The sequence below is a fragment of the Somniosus microcephalus genome, chromosome 9, assembly GCF_052327205.1.
Source record: "Somniosus microcephalus isolate GS21.2 chromosome 9, FLI_Smic_1.0, whole genome shotgun sequence".
Classification (NCBI taxonomy): Eukaryota; Metazoa; Chordata; class Chondrichthyes; order Squaliformes; family Somniosidae; genus Somniosus; species Somniosus microcephalus.
Window position 1 is genome coordinate 233,935,326 of NC_140995.1, and position 26,697 is coordinate 233,962,022.

The 26,697-nt window shown below is 49.7% G+C and overlaps 1 protein-coding gene across 4 annotated transcripts in view; it reads left to right on the forward strand.

The window, feature by feature from the left end:
- Positions 1-26,697, forward strand: part of LOC147113128 (putative tubulin polyglutamylase ttll-15) — a 223,277-nt gene that overhangs the window by 142,312 nt on the left and 54,268 nt on the right. For all 4 annotated transcript variants that reach the window (XM_085998021.1, XM_085998022.1, XM_085998024.1 and 1 more), the window contains exons 6-7: positions 1,356-1,425; positions 8,691-8,774. In XM_085998021.1, coding sequence (XP_085854147.1) covers positions 1,356-1,425; positions 8,691-8,774 — 154 coding nt within the window. The remainder of the gene's footprint in view (positions 1-1,355; positions 1,426-8,690; positions 8,775-26,697) is intronic.

Consider the following 26,697-nt stretch of genomic DNA (forward strand, 5'->3'; position numbering starts at 1 on the left):
GAGACAGTACCGGGCTCAGTGACAGTACTGGGCTCAGTGACAGTACTGGACTCAGTGACAGTACTGGGCTCAGAGACAGTACTGGGCTCAGTGACAGTACTGGGCTCAGAGACAGTACTGGGCTCAGTGACAGTACTGGGCTCAGTGACAGTACTGGGCTCAGTGACAGTACCGGACTCAGTGACAGTACTGGGCTCAGTGACAGTACTGGGCTCAGAGACAGTACTGGGCTCAGTGACAGTACTGGGCTCAGTGACAGTACTGGGCTCAGTGACAGTACCGGGCTCAGTGACAGTACCGGGCTCAGTGACAGTACCGGGCTCAGTGACAGTACCGGGCTCAGTGACAGTACTGGGCTCAGTGACAGTACTGGGCTCAGTGACAGTACCGGGCTCAGTGACAGTACCGGGCTCAGTGACAGTACTCTCACTTCTGAGTCAGAAGATTGTGGGTTCATGCCTTACTCCGGAGACACGTGTACATAATCTAAGCTGACACTTTCATGAAGTACTCTTGCAGCAAAATATCTTAAGGCACTACTAAAACACATTCTCTAATCGTTTATCTCATTGCTGTTCGTGGGATCTTGTTATGCACATCCGTACATTGCAATAGTGACTGACATTCAAAAGTACTTGGCTCTGAAGTGCTTTGGGACACCCTGTATGGCATTATATAATGCAAGTTCTTTATTTTTAGTAACTGCTTTCTTGGTGTAGCATCTTATTGGATTGAGCACCACCTGCTCCCTGCAGCCTTCAGTCGGAAGCAACCTGTATTACCTCTGTAATTCTTTACTTGCGTGTTTCTGATTATTTTGTTCTGTCTTCCTTCCTCCTCTCTTGCCTAGGTTTATCTATATATAGAATCAAGTGTCGTACAGCATAGAACAAGGCCATTCGGCGAATCGTGCCTGTGCCTGCTCTGTAAAGAGCTCTCCAATTAGTCCCACTCCCCTGCTCTTGCCCCATAGCTCTACAAAAGTTTTCTTTTCAAGTATTTATCCAATTCCCTTTTGAAAGTTACTATTGAATCTGCTTCCATCGCCCTTTCAGACAGAGCATTCCAGATCGTAACAACTTGCTGCGTAAAAAAATTCTCATCTCCCCTCTGGTTCTTTTGCCAATTATCTTAAATCTGTGTCCTCTGGTTACCGACCCTCCTGCCAGTGGAAAGAGATTCTAACTATCTACTCTATCAAAACCCCTCATCCACTTTTGTACTTCTTTCTATTGTGCACTTCCTCTTTCTATCTTTCTTGTGTATATGTGTCAATTTAAAAGTACAGTTGCATTTATATATTTGGCTGAACATAATGCCATCTAACTTCGAGCATTATCTTGTTTATTGGACAGAGTTGGATCTGAACTCTCGGGGAACTTTCATGCAAGAGTTTATCACCCATCCGCTACTCATAGATGGAAGGCAAGAGCATCTTAGTATTACCGTTACATTATCCTTACATTATCGTAACAATACCTTTTATATCATCGTTACATTACTTCACACACAGGAGAAATGCCATTTAGCACAAAGTGATATGAAATACTAAAGATTGCTGCAAACCTCCTTGATGGCAGCCTAATTCTATCAGCAAGTGAATCCAGAAATCACGTGGAAGAAAATCTGTGAGCTCAGAAGCTTTTTTGATTTCTCCAATTTTCTGCCCTCCTCACTTTGAAGGTGTTGACTGACGCTTGGGTAATTCCACAAGCACTGAGCGCCCTCTGATATCTCACCCACTGCACCTTTCTTCATGTATATCCAGATAGGGAGGCCGGCAAGCTGGTTGATTATTGGGAGCATCCTGCCTGAGCCCTATCTTGGCCTCACCTGACATGGACAGCTTCTGCATGGGTGTCCCAGAAAGGCTTAAACGCCTCAAAGTGAATAAATCCCCAGGGACTGACGCTGTATATCTGACAGTCCTAAGCAACACTTGGTGTTTCATGCTGGGAGAATTAAATAGAATGACACATTAAACAAGATGTCCCAGAATATTTCTGCGGGACACAGTGGGCCTTCTTTGACAACACTATAAGATGTTTGAGATTACAAATAATAGCGCACAAGGCTGATTAATCAATTAACACTTTAGATCATCGTTATGTGGGCCCAGACAACTCAATTGTTCTGAGCTGATAGCTTTCTGCTAATAAGATGCTCTGGATGACCATCGGTGTTAACTCCTCACAAGCTGTTTCAAGCAGTCCAAAATATAAGTTTAAAAATGGAATATAGGTAAATATTACATTTTTGTCACAAAGATATTAAGTGGAATAGAAAAGGTTAATCCCAATCAGACAAGTTTAGTACTGATGTCAGGAAGCCCTTCTTCACAGAGAGAGACTAATGCCTGGAATAGTCTGAAATAACAACAGAAAATGCTGGAAATACTCAGCAGGCCAGGCAGCATCCGTGGAGAGAGAAACAGAGTTAACGTTTCAGGTCTGGGACCCTTCATCAGAACTGGAAAAAGCTGGAAATGTAACAGAATAGTCTTCCTGATAGGGCAGTGGAGGCAAAAATGCTGGCATTATTTAGGAGGCACGTAGACACTGTGATGGGGGATGGGATTGTATGTTTCTGTAGAAGGCGGAGCTAAATCGGTTGAAATGCCTTCCTCATCTTTGACATCTGCACTACATACTTGCACTTTCCCGTGTGAGTCACTGCATGATGATCATGAGTGAGAACTATTGCTGATTTCTTCCCTCCCCAGTTCAGGAGCACTGAAGGCAGCAATAGCGGCACTACTGCTACCTCAGGCTGAGGATTGGACCAGCCGGCACATTTACCCATTAGGCCATTACAGGAACTTCAAAACGCCATCCCACAGAGTAATAGTTGTGGGTGAGCCAGAATTTCTTGCAATTCAACATTGGCAAAGCAAAATCAGTTACCTCCGCATGGACTGGGGATCAAACATTGAACCGTCTTTGTTTTCTGTGGCTCAGTAACACACGGAGCCATTGTGTCCACTTTTAAATCCTTAATTTTAACAAGCTGTCATTTATTGGATTACATAGGATATACAGCACAGAAACAGGCCATTCGGCCCAACCAGCCTATGCAGGTGTTTATGCTCCACTCGAACCTCCTCCCGTCTTTCCTCACCTAACCCTATCAGCATAACCCTCTATTCCCTTCTCCCTCATATGCTTATCTAACTGCCCCTTAAATGCATCTATACTATTCGCTTCAACCACTCCCTGTGGCAGCGAGTTCCACATTCTCTGGGTAAAGAAGTTTCTTCTGAATTCCCTATTTGATTTTTTGGTGACTCTCTTATTTTGATGGCCTCTAGTTTTGCTCTTCCCCAAAAGTGGAAACACTCTCTCTGTATCTACTCTAGCAATAAAGACCTCTATTAGATCACCCCTCAGCCTTCCCTTTTCAAGAGAAAAGAGACCCAGCTTGTTCATCCTTTCCTGATAGGTGTACCCTCGCACTCCTGGTATCATCATCCTTATAAATCTCCTCTGCACCCTCTCCAGTGCCTCTATATCCTTTTTATAATATGGGGACCAGAATTGCACACAGTACTCCAAGTGTGGTCTAACCAAGGTTCGATACAGGTTTAGCATAACTTCACTACTTTTCAATTCTATACCTCTAGAAATAAACCCTAGTGCTTGGTTTGCTTTTTTTATGGCCTTGTTAACCTGCGTCGATACTTTTAGTGATTTGTGTATTTGTACTCCTGGTTCCCTTTGCTCCTCTACCCCATCTAGATTCCTATTTTCCAAGTATAATGTGACCTCCCTATTTTTCTTACCAAATGTAATACCTCACATTTATCTGTGCTGAATTTAATTTACCAGTTATATGTCCATTCTGCAAGTTTATTAATTTTGTAACTTGTTGCAGTCCTCCTCAGTATTGGCTATGCCCCCCAATTTGGTGTCATCCGCAAATTTAGAAATTGTGTTTTTGATGCCAAAGTCTAAATCATTAATATAAATTGTGAACAGTGGTCCCAGCACTGATCCTTGTGGAACACCACTTCCCAGCACTGATCCTTGTGGAACACCACTTCCCAGCACTGATCCTTGTGGAACACCACTTCCCAGCACTGATCCTTGTGGAACACCACTACCCACCTTCTGCCACTCTGAATAGCTACCCTTTACCCCTACTCTCTGCTTTTTGTCTTGAAGCCAGTTAGCTATCCATTCTGCTACTTGTCCCCTGACTCCGCATTCCCTGACCTTACTCATCAGTCTATTATGCGGTACCTTATCGAAGGCCTTTTGAAAATTTAGATAAATTACATTTACTGCATTACCCTTGTCTACTCTCTCTGTTACCTCTTCAAAAAATTCATTTACGTTGGTTAAGCAAGACATTCCCTTTTGAAATCCATGCTGCCTATTTATTATTATAATTTTCGTTTCTAGATGTTCTTCTATTTTCTCCTTTAGTAGGGATTCCATTATTTTTCTTACCACCGATGTTAAGCTGACTGGTCTATAGTTCCCTGGACATGTTCTAGCTCTCTTCTTAAATTACGTATTACGTTAGCTATCCGCCAGTCCTCTGGCACTACACCTTTTTCTAACGAATTACTATCTACAATTATTACTATTTACCATCTAAAAAATGCACGGCAGTAACTCACCAAGGCTTCTTCGGCAGCACCTCCCAAACCCACGACCTCTACCACCTAAAGAAAGAAAGACTTACATTTATATAGCGCCTTTCATGACCACCGGATGTCTCAAAGCGCTTTACAGCCAATGAAGTACTTTTTGAAGAATTTTTAAGAATGAAACCGGATGGACCACCTGGCATCAACCTTGGCACTGGCTACGGACACGGCAATGGCACACCCAGTCCAGTCGACCCTGCAAAGTCCTCCTCACCAACATCTGGGGACTTGTGCCAAAATTGGGAGAGCTGTCCCACAGACTAGTCAAGCAACAGCCTGACATAGTCATACTCACAGAATCATACCTTTCAGCCAATGTCCCAAACTCCTCCATCACCATCCCTGGGTTTGTCCTGTCCCACCGGAAGGACAGACCCACCAGGGATGGTGGCACAGTGGTATACAGTCGGGAAGGAGTGGCCCTGGGAGTCCTCAACATTGACTCCGGGCCCCATGAAGTCTCACGGCTTCAGGTCAAGCATGGGCAAGGAAACCTCCTGCTGATTACCACCTACCACTCTCCCTCAGCTGATGAATCAGTACTCCTCCATGTTGAACACCACTTGGAAGAAGCACTGAGAGTAGCAAGGGCACAGAATGTACTCTGGGTGGGGGACTTCAATGTCCATCACCAAGAGTGGCTCAGTAGCACCACTACTGACCGAGCTGGCCGAGTCCTGAAGGACATAACTGCCAGTCTGGGCCTGCGACAGGTGGTGAGAGAACCAACACGAGGGAAAAACCTACTTGACCTCATCAATCTACCTGTCGCAGATGCATCTGTCCATGACCGTATTGGTAGCAGTGACCACCGCACAGTCATTGTGGAGACGAAGTCCCGTCTTCACACTGAGGACACCCTCCATCGTGTTGTGTGCACTACCACCGTGCTAAATGGGATAGATTCAGAACAGATCTAGCAGCTCAAAACTGGGCATCCATGAGGCGCTGTGGGCCATCAGCTGCAGCAGAATTGTATTCCACCACAATCTGTAACCTCATGGCCCGGCATATCCCTCACTCTACTATTACCAACAAGCCAAGAGACCAACCCTGGTTCAATAAGGAGTGTAAAAGGGCATGCCAGGAGCAGCACCAGGCGTACCTAAAAATGAGGTGCCAACCTGGGGAAGCTGCAACACAGCTTAACATGCATGCTAAAAAGCGGAAGCAGCATGCTATAGACAGGGCTAAGCGATCCCACAATCAATGGATCAGATCAAAGCTCTGCAGTCCTGCCACATCCAGTTGTGAATGGTGGTGGACCATTAACCAACTAACAGGAGGAGGAGGCGCCATGAATATCCCCATCCTCAATGATGGTGGAGTCCAGCACATGAGTGCAAAAGACAAGGCTGAAGCGTTTGCAACCATCTTCAGCCAGAAGTGCCGAGTGGATGATCCATATCGGCCTACTCCTGAGGTCCCCACCATCACAGAAGCCAGTCTTCATCCAATTCAATTCACTCCACATGGTATCAAGAAACTGCTGAGTGCACTGGATACAGCAAAGGCTATGGGCCCCGACAACATCCCGGCTATCGTGCTGAAGACTTATGCTCCAGAACTAGCTGCGCCTCTAGCAAGCTGTTCCAGTACAGCTACAACACTGGCACCTATCCGACAATGTGGAAAACTGCCCAGGTATGTCCAGTCCACAAAAAGCAGGACAAATCGAGCCCAGCCAATTACCGCCCCATCAGTCTACTCTCAATCATCAGCAAAGTGATGGAAGGTGTCATCGACAGTGCTATCAAGCGGGACTTACCAAAAACCTGCTCACTGATGCCCAGTTTGGGTTCCGTCAAGACCACTCGGCTCCCGACCTCATTACAGCCTTGGTCCAAACATGGACAAAGGTGCTGAATTCCAGAGGTGAGGTGAGAGTGACTGTCCTTGACATCAAGGCAACATTTGACTGAGTGTGGCATCAAGGAGCCCTAGTAAAACTGAAGTCAATGGTAATCAGGGAGAACTCTCCACTGGCTGGAGTCATACCTAGCACAAAGGAAGATGGTTGTGGTGGTTTAAGGTCAATCATCACAGCCCCAGGACATCGCTGCAGGAGTTCCTCAGGGCAGTGCCCTAGGCCCAACCATCTTCAGCTGCTTCATCAATGACCTTCCCTCCAACATAAGGTCAGAAATGGGGATGTTCGCTGATGACTGCACAGTGTTCAGCGCCATTCGCAACTCCTCAGATAATGAAGCAGTCCATGCCCGCATGTAACAAGACCTGGATGATGTTCAGGCTTGGGCTGATAAATGGCGGGTAACATTCGCACCACAGAAGTGCCAGGCAATGACTATCTCCAACAAGCGAGAGTCTAACCACCTCCCCTTGACATTCAATGGCATTACCATTGCCGAATCCCCCTCCATCAACATCCTGGGGGTCACCATTGACCAAAAACTTAACTGGACCAGCCACATAAATACTGTGTCAACAAGAGCAGGTCAGAAGCTGGGTATTCTGCGGCGGGTGTCTCACCTCCTGACTCCCCAAAGCCTTTCCACCATCTACAAGGCACAAGTCAGGAGTGTGATGGAATACTCTCCACTTGCCTGGATGAGTGCAGCTCCAACAACACTCAAGAGGCTCGACACCATCCAGGACAAAGCAGCCCGCTTGATTGGCACCCCATCCACCACCTTAAACATTCACTCCCTCCACCACCGGCGTACCATGGCTGCAGTGTGTACCATCTACAAGATGCACTGCAGCAACTCACCAAGGCTTCTTCGGCAGCACCTCCCAAACCCGCGACCTCTACCACCTAGAAGGACATGGGCAGCAGGCGCGTGGGAACACCATCACCTCTAAGTTCCCCTCCAAGTCACACACCACCCTGACTTGGAAGTATATCGCTGATCCTTCATCGTCACTGGGTCAAAACCCTGGAACTCCCTGCCTAACAGCGCTGTGGGAGTACCATCACCACACGGACTGCAGCAGTTCAAGAAGCCGGCTCACCACCACCTTCTCAAGGGCAATTAGGGATGGGCAATAAATGCTGGCTTTGCCAGCGACGCCCACATCTCTTGAACGAATAAAAAAAAACTAAATATGTGTAGTAATGCCTCTGCTACCTCTTCCCTAGATTCTTTTAAAATGCGCGGATGTAATCCGTCTGGACCAGGGGTTTTATCCTCTTTGAGTTTCATTCGTTTATTTAGTATATCTCCTCGTTTTATTTTAAATGCAGTTAACTCATTACTAATCGCATCATCCGATGTCATCTCCATCTGTTCTATCTCCCTGGTAAATACTGAAGCAAAGTAATTATTTAATATTTCTGCCATCTCTCTATTGCTGCCTATGGTATTATCCTCTCTATCCCTTAGTGGCCCTATTCCCATCCCGACCTTCCTTTTTTAATTTATGTGCCTGTAAAATATTTTACTATTTTGTTTTATATTCCTTAATAATTTAATTTCATATTTCCTCTTTGCCTTCCTAATTGTTTTTTGACTTCTCTCCTAATCCCTTCATATGCTCCTTTATCATGCTCTCCCCTGCTGTTCATGTACTTAATTTATGTCTCTTTCCTTATCCTCAATTTTTCCCTTATGGCTTTATTCATCCACGGTGTCTCATTAGTGTTTAGCTTGTTCTTGTTTATTAGCGGAATATATTTTTCCTGGACTCTGTTGAACACCGTTTAAAATGTTTCCCATTGCTGTTCTACATCATTGTTTGCCAATATTGTTGTCCATATTATTTTCCAAAGTTCTATTCTCAGTCCCTCAAAATCAGCTTTTCTCCAATCTATTACACTGGCCTTTGTCATACCTATGTCCTTCTCAATTATTATCTTAAAGCGTATTATATTATGCTCACTATTGCCTAGATGTTCCCTTACTTTTACTTCTCTTATCTGCACTGGTTCATTCCCCATTATTGCTGGTGCATTACTGACTTACACGTGTATACCACAGTAAGATGCATAGGTAGCTGAAAATTTGCCTAGAAAATGATCTCTTCATAATTACCAAATTCACAGGAAAGTAATTTTCACCATAGCCCTTTCTTCACACAGGAAATTTGACATTGGCGTTTACACCATACTGACTTCCATCAAGCCCTTGCGGGTCTACACTTACGAAGAAGAGGTGATGTTACGGTAAATGACAGAATAATCCTTCACTGCAATATATGCGTCAGTCAATTACTACTGACAGGGTCGTGATTTCCCACCCCCCCCCCTTTATGATCCTCCAGCTCCATTTCAGGGCCAGCAGTTAGGAAGTCTCGATGAACTGAGGGTAGATGGATGAGCTGGTACATATCAGAGTGGATGGTTGATTTTTTGGCCTAGTTTGACTTGCCTCTGGGTCAGTTGGTTGTACGTTTGAGCACATTGTCTGGGTTTACACAGCAGTGGAGTATTGAGGGTGGCTGCATCGTTGGAGGTGCTGTCCTTTGGATGAGACGTTAAACCAAACTGTTCTGGTGGTTCAGGTGAATGTTAAAGATTCTGTGGTGTCTGCTTTTGCAGAATCATGCTGACTTTTCAACCACGGTAGAGACTCAATCAAAGTTTTATAAATACAGTCCCCATGACTTACACCATCCGCGTTTATCCCAGAGAGCTGCCTATAATCGGGCAAATGGTACTAAAACCATTTGCCATTGCCATAGGCATCAATTACAAAGGTGCCACTTAAAACATATTAAGTGCACCGACTGTTTCGGCCAGTTCAAGCAGGATAATTTTTTGCCTCAGCTGCTCACACCTCATTAAAGTGCGATTACCATTAAGTTTGTGGTAGTCCTTTCACAATTACATTATTTAAGGATGAGAAGAAAATGACTGCTCATTTATAATGAGTGCAGAATTGGAACTGCTTGTACTCTTTCAAATATGTAATGGCAGCATCTCCGCTTCCAGTTCCCCCTCGGGGATCTCTAGAACTCCTGCAAACCCTACTTGTTGGCTTGTTCAGCTCCTCATCTTTTCAGGGGATGCTACACGACTTCTTGTTGTCCTGTGCTGCCGGCCAGCTCCAGGATCTTGGCCATCCGTTACACAAGGACCCCGGCCCCGACGCTCTCACATGGGCTGCGGAAGGAGGCAAGTACACTTTTCAACCAAAGTGCTGTTTTTAAATTTCTCAGTTACAGCGTCCACCATGTATAGTGGGAAAATCGCGTTCACACCAACACGCCCGCTATAAACGGTGGGCACTATATATTTTTTAAAATCCCATGGTACTATCCATAGAAGAACAGGGTATTCTCTCAGTGTCCTGGCTAACAGTTCTCCCTCAGCCATCATCACCAAAGCAGCTTAACCGGTCACTCATCTCATTGGTCATTGTGAGATGTGACTGGGGCAGAATAGCTGCCTTGTTTGCCTATGTAACAACAGTTCCCGCACCCACACCTATGCTAGCACAAACCTCCATAGTAAAGGAAAAAACTAAAACTTCCTGCTACACTGCAAGTTTGTTTGTCACGGGCTCCTGAAAGGATTAATGGGCCGTTTTTAATCAATGATGTGACATAAAATTCCAGCGCTGTCTGTCTCCATGTGCCAGCCTTATGGTTTGGTATTGATCAAGCCCCTCTAGTGGCAGCACACCTTTACTGCAGGCAAATGTTGAGCTTTGATATTTAGGCCTAAAAATTCGGTTGCTTTGCGCCTCCCGTTAGCGCCCTAAGAGGGCACTAACGAGGCGCAAAGCAACTAGCGCCCGGGTGCGACGCCGCCAACGCCTCTCGCAAAATTCAGCAGGAGGTTAGTGGCGGCGGTAACCATTAGCGCCCCATGGTGCTGCGCCGCCGGCGATGACGTTGTAGGAGTCTACATACTCCAAGCAAAAAATACTGAACTCGGAGAGGTTCAACAGAAAAGGTTTAATTGTTGAGGCTGCATGCTGAACACAAAATGGAGTCAGAGACTACACAAAGTACAACTCTCTTTCATCAGTGCACAGCTTTGACTGCTCCTCCCCCGCTCTGGGCTTAACTATGTTGCAGATCGAGTTTCTTAAAGGTGTGATCCTTCTTAAAGGCATGACGCCTGATTTATAGTCTACGGAGCGGAAAGCGGATTGTGTCCGTTCTGTGATCGGTACGCCACACAGCTCCCCCCAGAATCCGCTAGTAGGGAGTGTACGAACCGGCGTGGCGGCTTGATGGCACGGCCGGAACGGCTCTTGGCGGTTGGTGTCGGGAGCGGGGCGGTCGGACGCGTCGGGCTCTTAGGCGGTCTGCCCCGCGGTGGGGGTTGGCCCACTTGAACGGGTTCGTCGGGCTCTAGGTGCGCCAGCTTGAGCCGGTCGACCGACGCCTTGTCAGTTCTGCCGCCCACTTCGAGGAGGAAGAACTTGTTCCCTGTCTGGAGTACCTTGTAGGGTCCGTCGTATGGGGGCCGTAGAGGTCCTCGGTGGGCGTCATGGCGCACGAAAACAAATTTGGCCATGTGCAGGCTAGGTGGTACGCGGGTTGCTGGTTCGCCGTGCCGGCCGGTGGGTACCGGAGCGAACTGTTGTGCTCGGTTGGCGAAAGCGCGGCGTTGCTGGTCAGCCGACCAGGGGGTCATGGCGGTGGGCAGGAACTCTCCGGGTACGCACAGCGGCTGGCCGTACACGAGTTCCGTCGCCGAGGCTTGCAGGTCTTCCTTGACCGCGGAGCGTAGGCCGAGTAGCACCCACAGGAGGCGGTCGATCCAAGCCTCGTCCTTGAGGCTGGCGCGGAGGGACGCCTTCATGGACCTGTGGAATCGCTCGCACAGTCCGTTGGCTTGGGGGTGGTAAGCCGTGGTGCGGTGAACAGCCACCCCGAGGTTTCGGGCGATGGCGGCCCACAGATCAGAGGTGAACTGCGGGCCTCTATCCGACATCATGTCGAAGGGGACGCCGAACCGAGCGACCCAGGTACCGATGAACGCCCTCGCGATGTCGGCGGTGGTGGTGGACGTCAGTGGAATGGCCTCGGGCCAGCGGGTGGTACGGTCCACGATTGTCAGCAGGTGCGTGTGACCTTGTGATGGCGGCAGGGGGCTGACGAGGTCGATGTGGACGTGGTCGAACCTTCTTTCTGGCACGGTGAACTCCTCGAGTGGGGCTTTGACGTGTTGGTGGATTTTGGCACGCTGGCAAGCTATGCAGGATCTGGCCCAGACGCGCACATCTTTGAGCAGGCCGCGCCAGACAAATCGGTTGGCCACCAGTCTAATGGACGCGCGGGTGCCGGGGTGTGAGAGGCCGTGGACGATGTCGAACACCCGTTTTCGCCAGGACGCCGGGACTACGGGACGGGGTTGCGCCAAGGAGGTGTCGCATTTGACTGTGACGGCGGACGGGCCGCAGGCGACGTCGGTCAGTCGCAGCCCTGGGAGGGTTGTGGGCGCGCAGAGCAGATCGGGGTCGGTGCGTTGCTCCGCTGCCAGTTGAGCATAGTCCACTGCCAGGTGGGCGCCGTGGATGGCGGGGCGGGATAGGCAGTCGGCCACCACGTTGTCTCGACCGGAGATGTGCCGGATGTCCGTGGTGAATTCGGACACCGCGGCGAGCTGGCGTTGTTGCCTGGCTGACCACGGGTTCGCAGATTTCGCCATCGCGAATGTCGGGTTTGTGGTCGACAAACGCGGTGAAGGGGCAGCCCTCCAGAAGAAATCTAAAATGGCGGACTGCCAGGTACAGTGCGAGGAGCTCGCGGTCAAAGGCGCTGTATTTGGCCTCCGGGGAGCGCAGTTGGCGGCTGAAAAAGGCCAGCGGTTGCCAGGCCCCGTCGACCCACTGTTCGTACACGGCGCCGACCGCGTGGTCGGAGGCATCCGTGGTGAGGGCCACCCTGGCGTTGGGCTGTGGGTGAGCGAGCATGGTGGTGTCGGCGAGTGCCTTTTTGGTCGAGTCGAAAGCAGTCAACATGTCCGCTGACCACTCGATCGCCATTCTGTCTTTCTTACCCCGGAGGGCTTCGTATAGGGGCCGCATGAGGGAGGCCGCTCTGGGAATGAAGTGGTTGTAAAAGTTGATCATCCCCAAGAACTCCTGGAGGCCTTTGATGGTGGTAGGCATGGGGAACTGCTGGACGGCTTGCACCTTAGCGGGCAGGGGAATGGCTCCGTCCTGCGTGATGTGGTGGCCGAGGAATTCGATCCTGCTGAGGCCGAATTGGCACTTGGCTGGGCTGATGATGAGCCCGTGCTCACTGAGCCGCTGGAACAGGGTGCGGAGGTGCTCGATGTGTTCCTGCTTGGAGGAACTAGCTACCAGGATGTCATCCAGGTAGACAAAGAGGAACTTCAGGTCCCAGAGGACCGAGTCCATGAGCCGCTGGAAGGCCTGGGCCGCGTTTTTGAGGCCGAAGGGCATTCGGAGGAACTCGAATAGCCCAAAAGGGGTGATTATGGCCGTCTTGGGAACGTCCGTGGGGTGGACTGGCACCTGATGGTAACCGCGCACCAGGTCGACTTTGGAGAAGACTGAGCGGCCGGCCAGTCTAGCCGAGAAGTCTTGAATGTGCGGTATGGGGTACCGATCCGGTGTGGTGGCATTGTTTAGGCGCCGGTAGTCCCCGCAGGGGCGCCATCCCCCGTCGGGTTTGGTGACAATGTGGAGTGGGGAGGCCCAGGGGCTGTTGGAGCAGCGGATGATGCCGAGTTGTTCCATTGTGGCGAACTCGGCCCGCGCGATCTCCAGCTTGGCCGGGTCCAGCCTGCGGGCGTGGGCATACACCGGTGGGCCTGTGGTGGGGATGAAGTGTTCTACCCCGTGCTTAGCAACCTTCGCGGAGAAGGTTGGGTTGGTGAGGGCTGGGAACTCAGCCAGGAGTGCTGAGTAGTCGTCCGTTGAGCGGGCGCAGCACTGCCACGCCATTTCGGCGGGTTGTGGGGGGGCCATGGCGCCCGGGACAGGTGACATGGTGTTCATGTCCACGAGGCGGTGCCGAGGCATGTCGACCAACAGGCCGTGGACGCACAGGAAATCCGCACCGAGGAGCGGGGAGAGCACCTTGGCGGTGATAAACTCCCAGTGGTAGCGGCGGCCGGCGAGGTCGATGGTGACGGTGTGGGTGCCGTACGTCCGGATGTCGGTGCCGTTGGCGGCAGCCAGCGCAGGGCCGCGGCCGCCTCGCTGGATCTCGAGGGCGGACGCGGGGTTGATGCTGCATTGCGCGCCCGTGTCACATAGGAAGCGGCGTCCGGAGGCGCTGTCCGTAACGTACAGCAGCGCGCCTGTTTGCCCCACAGCCATCGTGTAGGCCGGTGTGGGGGCGGGTGGAAACGTGCAGGGATGGCTGCAGCGGCGTGCCCGTGCGCCGAACCGGGTATGGAAGTAGCAGTAGCCCTGGGTCGGAGGGCTTGGGGGACGTGGGGGCCTCGTGGCCGAGCTGTGTGACCGCGCGATAGAGGGTGGAGCGCGCGCCGACGCTGCGGAGGCCAGGTCGGGGGTGACGGCGTGGTTGGAGCTGGCGGACAGGAGCTTATCGGCTTCGTCGGCCAGGGCCTCGAGGTCCGTGAGGCTGGACGCCACAATCGCCGGGCGGATGCTGGGAGGTAGTTGGCGGATAAAGAGCGTGCGGAAGAGAACATAAGAACATAAGAAATAGGAGCAGGAGTAGGCCAATCGGCCACTCGAGCCTGCTCCGCCATTCAATAAGATCATGGCTGATCTGATCCTAACCGCCAATCTACTATCACAGAACCATCTCCTGAATCTAACAGAATTAGACACACGAAATAGGAGCAGGATCAGGCTACACGGCCCCTGGGCCCGCTCCGTTACCCACAGGGCCATGACCGATCCGAACCTAGACTCATGTCCAAATTCCTGCTCGCTCCCCGTAACCCTTAATTCCCTTTACTTCTAGGAAACTGTCTATTTCTGTTTTAAATTTATGTAATGATGTAGCTTCTACAGCTTTTGGGGGCAGCATATTCCATGGACCTACCACCCTCTGAGTGAAGTAGTTCCTCCTCATCTCAGTTTTGAAAGAGCAGCCCCTTATTCTAAGACTATGCCCCCTAGTTCTAGTTTCACCCATCATCGGGAACATCCTCCCCGCATCCACCCGATCCAACCCCTTCACAATCTTATATGTTTCAATAAGATCGCCTCTCATTCTTCTGAACTCCAATGAGTAGAGTCCCAATCTACTCAACCTCTCCTCATATGTCCATCCCCTCATCCCCGGGATTAACCGAGTGAACCTTCTTTGTACTAACTCGAGAGCAAGTATGTCTTTTCTTAAGTATGGACACCAAAACTGTATGCAGTATTCCAGGTGCGGTCTCACCAATACCTTGTACAGCTGAAGCAATACCTCCCTATTTTTATATTCTATCCCCCTAGCAATGAAAGCCAACATTCCATTGGCCTTCTTAATCACTTGCTGCACCTGAATACTAACCTTTTGAGTTTCATGCACCAGGACCCCCAGATCCCTTTGTACTTCAGTACTTTCCAGTTTCTTGCCATTAAGATAATAACTTGCTCTACGATTTTTCCTGCCAAAGTGCATAACCTCACACTTTCCAGTATTGTATTCCATCTGCCAAATCTCTGCCCACTTACTTAGCCTGTCTATGTCCCCTTGCAGGTTTTTTATGTCCTCCTCACTCACTACTTTCCCTCCCATCTTAGTATAATCTGCAAACTTTGATATGTTACACTCGGTCCCCTCCTCCAAATCGTTAATATAGATTGTAAAGAGTTGGGGACCCAGCACTGACCCCTGCGGAACACCACTAGTTACTGATTGCCAGTCTGAGAATGAACCATTTATCCCAACTCTCTGCCTTCTGTTAGATAGCCAATCCTCTATCCATGCCAGAATATTACCCCCAATCCCGTGATTTTTTATCTTAAGCAATAATCTTTTGTGTGGCACCTTGTCAAATGCCTTTTGGAAGTCTAAATACACTACGTCCACTGGTTCCCCTTTATCCACCCTATATGTTACTTCCTCAAAGAACTCCAGCAAATTTGTCAAACATGACTTCCCCTTCATAAAACCATGCTGACTTTGTCCTATTAAATTATGATTATCCAAATGTCCTGTTACTGTCTCCTTAATAATGGACTCCAAAATTTTACCTACCACAGATGTTAGGCTAACCGGTCTATAGTTTCCAGCCTTCTGTCTACTGCCCTTTTTAAATAAGGGTGTTACATTAGCAGTTTTCCAGTCTGCCGGGACCTTTGCCGAGTCCAGGGAGTTTTGGAAAATTATTACCAATGCATCCACAATCCCTACCGCCACTTCCCTCAAGACCCTAGGATGTAAGCCATCAGGTCCAGGTGATTTATCCGCCTTGAGTCCCATTATTTTACCGAGTACCACTTCCTTGGTGATTTTGATCGTGTTTAGCTCCTCCCCCCCTATAGCCCCCTGTTTGTCCAGTGTTGGGATATTCTTAGTGTCCTCTACTGTAAAGACTGATACAAAATATTCATTCAGTGTTTTTGCCATCTCCATATTTCCCACCATTAATTTCCCGGTCTCATCCTCTAAGGGACCAACATTTACTTTAGCCACCCTTTTTCTTTTTATATAACTATAAAAACTCTTACTATCTGTTTTTATATTTTTTGCTAAGAGGGAGCCGGGCGGTTTCTCGTCGGTCAGAGCAAGCATGTGTGAGAGCAAGTCTGACGGCGTGGAGTCACCGAGGCCCGGGAGGTCGAGGAGGTGGCAGTTGCGCACGAATTGGGAGGCTGTGAATTTTTAAATGAGCACGGCCTTGAGATGTGCGTACTTGCCTTCCTCCGGAGGGTTTTGTAGTGTTGTCCAGACTTTCGTGATTGTGGAGCTGCCCAGGGAGGCGAGGAGGTAGTCATACATCGTTGCGTCGGCGGTGATGCCGCGGAGTCGGAATTGCGATTCGGCTTGAAGGAACCAGGCGGTGGCCAGGTTCTCCCAGAACTCCGGCAGCTTCACAGAAACTGCGTTTGTGTCAGCCATGGTTACGCTTAGGAGTCGTCCTGAGCGTCGGGGTCACCAATGTAGGAGTCTACGTACTCCTAGCAAAAAATACTGAACTCGGAGAGGTTCAACAGAAAAGGTTTAATTGTTGAGGCTGCATGCTGAACACAAAATGGAGTCAGAGACTACACAAAGTACAACTCTCTTTCATCAGTGCACAGCTTCGACTGCTCCTCCCACGCTCTGGGCTTAACAATGTTGCAGATCGAGTTTCTTAAAGGTGTGATCCTTAAAGGCATGACGCCTGATTTATAGTCTACGGACCTGTGGTGATTATTCTTGTTTTATAAGAAGCATTGTAATTGCTTGCCTGTTTTCCTGCCTTGAAATATATGCTGTAAACTTATTGGTTAGTTGATTCCACGTGACCTGTGGTGGCCATCTTAAATTCAGTTTTTTACAGTGGTTGAGACTGGGTGCTCAACATGTACTTGTTGGTTTTTTAAGGTGATTAAAGCCTAGCTTTTGAAAGGCAATCTATTCTTTATTTCAATTTATTAACCTTTTGTTATAATGGAATGATATCTTCGACCGGAACGATTTAATGCTGACCCTAATTCTGCAGGAGTGGATGATCAATGGAAACATTGGTATCGTACATTTAAAAACTTTTTGGGTGTGTTGGATCAGCAATCTCTGAATAAGTTGGATATACTAATCAACTACATTGCTCCGGATGTGTATAAGTATATTTTGGACTGTGAAACTTATGAATTGGCTATTGCTACGTTGGAAATTTTTTTTGTTAAACCCAAAAATGAGGTATTTGCACGTCACCTTTTATCTGCCCGTAGGCAGCAGGCAGGAGAATCCTTGGATGCTTATTTACAAGCACTCCGGCGCCTTGGTGCTAACTGTAATTATAAGGCCATGTCTGCAGAAGAACATAAGGAAGAGTCGGTACGGGATGCATTTATTAATGGATTACTGTCTAGATCAATTCGTCAGCGGTTATTAGAAAATAAGACCTTGGATCTTAAGAGTGCTTTTGAGCAAGCCTCTACATTGGATTTGGCTCAGAGAAGTTCGGATTCTTATGCTCTTTTTGATCGGCCTGCGACCGTGGTTTCGGCAGTTCCGGATGAAAGGGAGTTACATGGATTTAATAGGAGTGGTTTACCAGATTCCGAAACAGTTTCTACTTCGGCAGCTGTTGCCTCTAGGATTCAGAAGTGTTATTTTTGCGGGAATGCCCGGCACCCCCGTCTGAAGTGCCCTGCCCGGGAGGCTGTGTGTAGTAAATGCGGCAAGGGAGGTCATTATGCACGTGTTTGCAAATCGGTTGCCTCCTCTGCGACCATTCAGCCTTTAGATAGGGCGTTTATTGCATCTGTTTCTGCCGCCTTTTCCCATGGCCTAAACAAAGCTATAGTTATGGCCCAAGTTAATGGGTTAGAAGTGAAGGCCCTTATAGATACGGGCAGTACTGAGAGCTTTATAAGTCTTCAGTTTGTGAGGGAGAAGCATTTGAAAATTTCGCCTGTTTCCTATCAGGTGTGTATGGCTCAGATGACTCTCACCTCACAAGTAGCTGGTTGTTGCCTTGTGAAATTAATTCTCCTAGGTAATATGTATACTGATATACGCCTATCCGTTCTGCCTAATCTCTCTGTGGACATTTTGATTGGTCATGATGTGCTTCAATTACATGAGTCCCTCAGTCTTTCTTTCGGAGGAACCAAGCCACCTTTGTCTATTTGTGGATTAACTTCTTTATTCATTTCTCCATTATCACTTTTTTCCAATTTGATGCCGGACTGTAAGCCAATTCCTACCAAGTCAAGAAGGTATAGCAGTCAGGATAAAGAATTTATTAATTCTGAAGTTCAACGTCTTTTATCGGAAGGAATCATTGAACCTAGTTTTTCGCCCTGGCGGGCACAGGTAGTTGTCACCACTAATGAGAGACATAAGCGAATGGTGATAGACTACTCTCAAACTATTAACAGGTATACTCAATTAGATGCGTACCCCCTGCCTAAGATTGATGAGCTTATCAATAAAGTATCTCAATATAAGGTTTTTAGCACTATTGACCTAAAGAGTGCTTATCATCAGATTCCTATCGCTAAGAGGGACAAACCATATACGGCCTTTGAAGCTGGCGGAAAGCTGTACCAGTTTTGCCGAGTACCATTCGGTGTTACTAACGGTGTCGCCTGTTTTCGACGGGCAATGGATGCTTTTATAAGTGATAACTCTCTCTCTGACACCTTCTCATATTTAGATGACATCACGGTGTGTGGCAAATCAAGGGTGGAGCACGATTTTAATCTAGAAAGATTCCTTCAAGTTGCGGAAAAAGTTGGCTTAACTTTCAATAAAGAGAAGTGTATCTTTTCGACCACCGAGGTAAATTTACTGGGGTATATTATCTCGGGAAACAAGATTAAACCAGATCCAGAACGGCTGCGACCACTGATTGAGTTACCTTGCCCTACTAATTCTAAGGCCTTGCAACGAGTTGTTGGACTGTTTTCTTATTATTCTAATTGGATTGCAAACTTCTCGCAGAAGATCCGGCCCCTTATTCGGGTTACGACATATCCTCTATCATGGGAGGCCAGGATGTGTTTTGATAATCTTAAAAAGGATATCCTTGGAGCAGTTGTGCATTCTATTGATGAGCAGGTTCCCTTTGTGATTGAGACGGGCGCTTCCGATTTTGCAATTGGGGCTACCCTGAACCAAAATGGAAGACCTGTGGCCTTTTTCTCACGTACTCTGAGCAATAGTGAGCAGAGACATTCATCAATAGAGAAAGAGGCGTACGCAATAGTAGAAGCACTGCGTAAATGGAGACATTATTTATCTGGGCGACATTTTACGTTAGTAACTGACCAAAAATCTGTGTCCTTCATGTTTGATGTCAAACATTTCGGAAAGATTAAGAATGATAAAATAATGAGGTGGAGGATCGAGTTGGCATGCTATCATTTCGATATAGTCTATCGTCCGGGGAAGGATAATGTTGCCGCTGATGCGCTGTCGAGGGCTTATTGTTCTGTGCTTCACGGAGATACGCTTATTAATCTTCATAATGCTTTGTGCCATCCTGGTGTTACGAGGATGATACACTTCGTACGCAGTAAGAATTTGCCCTTTTCAGTTGAAGACGTCAAGCGGATGACTTCGTCATGTTCTGTCTGCGCCCGGTGTAAACCGAATTTCTTTAAGCCTCAACGAGCTCATCTTATAAAGGCTACTTCTCCCTTTGAACGCCTGAGCGTTGATTTTAAGGGGCCTCTTCCTTCAACGACTCAGAATCGATATATATTTACTGTTGTGGATGAGTTTTCAAGGTTCCCTTTTGCTTTTCCTTGTGCAGATGTATCAGCTGCTACAGTTATTAAATGTCTGACTCAACTTTTTGTCATCTTTGGGATGCTTGCGTATATCCATTCGGATCAGGGAAGTTCTTTTATGTCTTCCCAGTTGAAGGAATACCTCCAGAGTTGGGGAATTTCTACTAGCAGAACTACCCCATATAATCCCCAGGGTAATGGACAGTGCAAACGATACAATGGGGTGATCTGGAAGGCAGTTATGTTGGCTTTGACATCCCGGAACCTTAAGAATACACAGTGGGAAATGGTACTGCCTGATGCCCTGCATTCCATTAGATCATTGCTTTCAACGGCTACTAATGTGACCCCCCATGAAAGGCTCTTCAACTATCCACGGAGATCCACTACGGGATATTCGGTACCTTCATGGCTTACTATGCAGGGACCTGTGCTGCTCCGACGCCATGTTAGACTGTCAAAGTATGATCCTTTAGTGGAGGAGGTGGAGCTATTGGAGGCAAATTCCCAATATGCTCACATTCGATTCCAAGATGGGAAAGAAAGTACGGTTTCAGTTAGAGACTTAGCTCCTTGTGGTGGCCAGCCCTCTCCTGAGGACATTAACAATAGCCATAATTCAGATAATGTTGATGTCGTCACAGATACTACGAACATTTTCAATCCTATTGCAGACACTTACAATTCTCTTAGTCTGCCCCCGATGGATGTTCATGACCCTCCCAGTCTACCTTCTAATGGGACTTCCAATCCGGAAACCGTTGATAATCGGGATATTGATAGCCTCCCTGCAGAAGATATTTCTGTGTCTCCTGGTGTGGGAGGGCAAGGAACTCCATCAAGGCTAAGAAGGTCGACACGAACAAGATATCCCGTCGACCGATTAAAAATGGACTTTTAAAATAATTAATAAATTAATAGTAAAATTTTAAAATTGTTGAAGGCATTATTCATGTATTGCTCTAGTCATAAATAACTAATTGTAAACTGTAAAGGCTACCTAGGTTGAAGTATATTTTAAAAGGAGGGGTGAATGTGGTGATTATTCTTGTTTTATAAGAAGCATTGTAATTGGTTGCCTGTTTTCCTGCCTTGAAATATATGCTGTAAACTTATTGGTTAGTTGATTCCATGTGACCTGTGGTGGCCATCTTAAATTCAGTTTTTTACAGTGGTTGAGACTGGGTGCTCAACATGTACTTGTTGGTTGTGGTAAACCACTTTTATCGTTACACTATAGTTATCACTGTTGTATTGTTATCACCGTTATCACTGTTGTATCACGATACGAGGTCGCCTCTTGTCGCGCTGTTATACCTGGGCTGACCACCTCCGACTCCGCCCATGGCTCCACCTACCTGCCCAGGTATAAAGGTAGTCGACTGGCTGGTATTCCTCCTTGTTGGACCCGATCACCCACGAGGGTGGGCTCTGTTATTTAGTCAATAAAAACCTTTAGTTACGTTCCTAACTCGTCGCTTTTTATTGGACGAATTGATAGGTATATCAATTTTATTGACTAAATTTTAAAGATGTCTACTACTGGCCAGCCAGAAGCCCTCCCAGAAGCACAGCCACACCAGCCGGCTTGGCTGCAAGCCCTCAAACCACCGTACCTGGATCTAAACCCACAGGCAGCAAACGCAGCCCTCAACTTCAAACACTGGCTGGACTGCTTCGAATCCTACCTGGAAGAATCCGGCGCCCCGCAGAGATCCAAACTAAGACTTCTGAACGCCCAAGCGAGCCCGAGAGTATACGCACTCATCCAGGACACGACTACGTACGAGGCCGCTATCAACCTACTGAAACAGCAGTACCGCAGCCCGGTAAATTACATGTACACCAGGCACCTCCTAAGATCCCGCCCGCAACAGCCAGGAGAGTCTGTAGCTGAATTTTTACGGGCGCTAAGAGCACTCGGCAGGAACTGTGACTTTAAAGCGGTGACGGCTGTTGAAAATACGGAAGATAATATCCGCGATGCCTTTGTGAAAGGCCTACGGTCCGACTACTCACGGCAAAGACTGCTTGAAGCTAAAGACCTCGACCTGGACAAAGCTGAAGCCCTCGCTCTCTCCCTGGAGGTGGCCCATCAGGACCAGGAGGCGTTTTCCAGGTACTGCTCGCGACCCTGGGACTCGGGCCCGACCCCTACCGCAATACCCTTCGCAGCGCCGCCCCCGGGACCTACCTCAGCGTCGGCGTCCCGGACCCGACCGGGCCCGCCACCCCCGGTACCGGCTCCGACATCAGGCACCCGCGATCGGGCCGCCGGCTGCTTCTTTTGCGGCCAGGAGAAGCACCCGAGGTCGCGCTGCCCAGCCAGGAACTCTACCTGCGCAACCTGCAGGAAGAAAGGCCACTTCTCTAAGGCCTGCAGGAGCGGATCTTCAGAGGCCAGCAGTGCCTCATGCGAACTGTGGGGGCGGCCATCTTCTTTCACGGCAACTGAGGCCAGTATCCCCACACGTGAGTCATGGGGGCGGCCATCTTTGATCAAGGCAACCGACCCCAATAGTGCCTCATGTGAGTTATGGGGGCAGCCATCTTCTCCGCCATTTTGTCCTACCTCGTGGGAGACGCCATTTTACCCACCACGCCCGACTGCCACCGGGCCCCCGGACCCGACGACTGCCTCGCCCGCAGACGACAACGACTCGCTTACCTACACGCTAGCCTCCGTCACTCTGGATCAAGCCCGCCCACACCACCTGTCCAAGTCGATGATGGACATCAAAGTAAACGGCCACGCCACGACCTGCCTGTTCGACAGCGGAAGCACGGAGAGCTTCATCCACCCAGACACGGTGAGCCACTACTCCCTCCCTGTCCTGCCAACGCGCAACCGAATCTCGATGGCATCGAGGTCCCACGCCACGGACATTAGCGGCTACTGTGCTGTGACCTTGTCGGTTAAGGGTACAGAGTATAAAAACTTTAAACTCCTCGTCCTCCCCCAGCTCTGCGCTGCCGTCCTACTAGGGCTGGACTTCCAATCCCACCTCCAAAGTGTAACCCTAGCATACGGTGGACCCCTCCCCCCACTCACAGTCGACAACCAGCGAAGGTTAAACCGCCCACCGCGTAACACCTGCAGCCTATCCACCCTCAAGGTGCCGCCACCTTCCCTGTTCGCTAACCTCACCCCCGACTGCAAACCCGTCGCTACCAAGAGCAGGCGGTACAGCGCTGGGGACAGAGCTTTCATTAGCTCTGAGGTGCAGCGTCTCCTGAAGGAGGGCATCATCGAGGGGAGCAACAGCCCCTGGCGTGCCCAGGTCGTGGTCGTTAAGACCGGCGATAAAAATCGCCTGGTCATCGACTACAGCCAGACCATAAACAGATACACCCAGCTGGACGCATACCCCCTTCCCCGCATATCTGACATGGTCAATCAGATTGCACAATACCGCGTATTCTCGACCATCGACCTTAAGTCGGCCTACCACCAACTCCCTATCCACCCCGAGGACCGCCAGTACACCGCCTTCGAGGCGAATGGGCGCCTATACCACTTCCTTAGGGTCCCCTTCGGTGTCACCAACGGGGTCTCGGTCTTCCAAAGGGAGATGGACCGGATGGTTGACCAGAACGGACTGCAGGCCACATTCCCCTACCTAGATAACGTCACCATCTGCGGCCGCGACCGGCAGGACCACGACGTGAATCTGGAGAAATTCCTCCGTACAGCCCAACGGCTGAACCTCACCTACAATAAGGAGAAATGTGTGTTTAACACCTCGCGTCTTGCCATCCTTGGCTGTGTAGTAGAGAACGGACTCATCGGCCCCGACCCCGAAAGAATGCGCCCCCTCATGGAGCTACCCCTCCCCCACTGCCCTAAGGCACTTAAGAGAACCCTGGGGCTCTTCGCCTACTATGCCCAATGGGTGCCCAATTATGCGGACAAAGCCAGACCCCTCATGAAGTCCACATCCTTCCCCCTTACGGAGGAAGCGTGCGCAGCCTTCTCCCTCATTAAGGGAGACATTGCCAAGGCCACTATGCACGCAGTGGATGAGTCCATCCCCTTCCAAGTCGAGAGCGATGCATCCGACTTCGCCCTAGCCGCCACCCTTAACCAGGAGGGGAGACCGGTGGCCTTCTTCTCAAGGACCCTACAGGGCCCTGAGATCCGACACTCGTCGGTCGAGAAGGAGGCCCAGGCGATTGTGGAGGCGGTACGACGCTGGAGGCACTACCTGGCAGGCAAACGATTTACCCTCCTTACCGACCAACGTTCGGTCGCTTTTATGTTTAATAACAAGCTGAGGGGCAAAATCAAGAATGACAAGATCTTGAGGTGGAGAATCGAGCTCTCCACCTACGATTATGATATCTTGTACCGGCCAGGTAAGCTGAACGAACCCCCCGATGCTCTGTCACGAATTACATGCACCAGCGCGCAAAGTGATAGACTTCAGACCCTCCACAACGACCTCTGCCACCCCGGGGTCACCAGACTTTACCACTTCATTAAGGCCCGCAACCTGCCCTACTCCATCGAGGAGGTCAGGACCATAACCAGGAACTGCCAGACCTGTGCCGAGTGCAAACCGCACTTCTTTAGGCCGGACAGAGCAAGCCTGATCAAGGCCACCCGCCCCTTCGAGCGCCTGAGCATCGACTTTAAGGGGCCCCTCCCGTCCTCTGACCGTAACGTGTACTTCCTCAACATTGTTGATGAGTACTCCCGTTTCCCCTTTGCCTTCCCCTGCCCAGACATGACCAGTACCACGGTCATTAAATGCCTGAACGACCTCTTCGCCTTGTTCGGGTTCCCAAACTATATACATAGTGACCGGGGCTCCTCTTTCATGAGCGAGGAACTCCGGCAGTTCCTACTAGCGAGAGGTATTGCAGCAAGTAGGACCACCAGCTACAACCCCCGAGGGAACGGCCAGGTGGAAAGAGAGAACGCGACGGTATGGAAGGCCGTCCTCTTAGCCTTAAAGTCTAAGGGCCTCCCAACCTCCCGCTGGCAGGAAGTCCTCCCGACAGCGCTGCACTCCCTCCGGTCACTACTTTGCACTGCCGTTAACGCCACCCCCCATGAACGAATGTTTGTTTTCCCCAGGAAGTCGACTACGGGAACCACTCTACCAACCTGGCTGACCTCTCCGGGGCCCGTCTTGCTGCGAAAGCACGTGAGGGCCCATAAAACAGACCCCCTGGTCGAGAGGGTGAACCTCCTGCACGCCAACCCCCAGTACGCCTACGTGGCTTACCCAGACGGGCGGGAGGACACTGTCTCCTTACGAGACCTCGCACCCTCGGGCACTCCGGAGACACCACCTTTACCCCCCCCCACCACCCCCCCAATTCCAGCCCAGGTAGACGGCATGCCGGAACCCCACGAGCCTTCGCCGACCACGCAGACACCAGCACCAACACCGGATAATGCAGCACCGCCGCTGCGACGATCGGAGAGGCTTACGAGGCCTCCGGACAGACTGACATACCAGAACTGGTAGTACACTTCACCCCGCCGGACTCAAATCTAAACAAGGGGTGAATGTGGTAAACCACTTTTATCGTTACACTATAGTTATCACTGTTGTATTGTTATCACCGTTATCACTGTTGTATCACGATACGAGGTCGCCTCTTGTCGCGCTGTTATACCTGGGCTGACCACCTCCGACTCCGCCCATGGCTCCACCTACCTGCCCAGGTATAAAGGTAGTCGACTGGCTGGTATTCCTCCTTGTTGGACCCGATCACCCACGAGGGTGGGCTCTATTATTTAGTCAATAAAAACCTTTAGTTACGTTCCTAACTCGTCGCTTTTTATTGGACGAATTGATAGGTATATCATTGGTTTTTCAAGGTTAATAAAGCCTAGCTTTTGAAAGGCAATCTTCTTTATTTCAATACCGGAAAGCGGATTGTGTCCGTTCTGTGATCGGTACGCCACAACGTCATCACCGTGCGCAGCGCCCCACTCGCGCCCCGGCCGCGATCTTCAGTAGCGCCCCCTGACTTACCACCGGACGCTATGTCCGACGGGGTCAGGGGAGCCTACCTTTTGGCTGGGGCGGCACTAATTAAAGGCGAGATGCCGGGCGGCCATTTTTGTTGCTGGCTGCCTGCCAGCACCCGCCCCCGTTGCTGTCCCCGGCCTCCTGACCAGCGCCCCTGTGGTGAGCCGGCTGCGCTCCGTGAGCCCGGCACGTCTCTTGAGTGCCGGACTCTGCTGCCGGCACTCCGATCCCTGGTGGCCCAGCTGGGTCGCGCTGCGCAAGACCCCTCCCCTTTAAGAAGGGGAGGAAGGCCTGCAGTAATGCGATGCAATATTCACTCGCAGCGCCCCAAGAGGGAGGCGGGGCGCTTCCAGTAGCACCCCGCTTCCCTCTTGGGGCGCTACCGATGAATATCGGTTGTGGGGTCGCTAATTTTTTCAGGGCGCTAAAAGTAGCACCCCAGCGAAGTTAGCGCCCCAAAGGGGGCGCGACTAAATTTTTCTCCCTTCGTTTCTTCTGCCCTCTTCTTGTGAAGGCACTGACTTATACTGAGGTATGGTTCCATGGCTCCTGGCAGATAGCCAATACCTCATCATAGAGGGCATTCTTCATGTATGTGACTTGACAGTTACAGCTGTAACCAACCAGGGGGCTACGGGCGTCAGAGCTGAGCCTGATGCTGCCATCTGCTAACTTCTGCCCATTGAGGATACTTGCAGCAATAAAAGAATGTATGGGTGGAGTTTCCACTTTGGACGCAGTCGGAAAATTCAATTTCCGTTAAGATTCATTTTCATAATCATAATCTCATCGAAACCTATAAAATTCTGTCAATCTC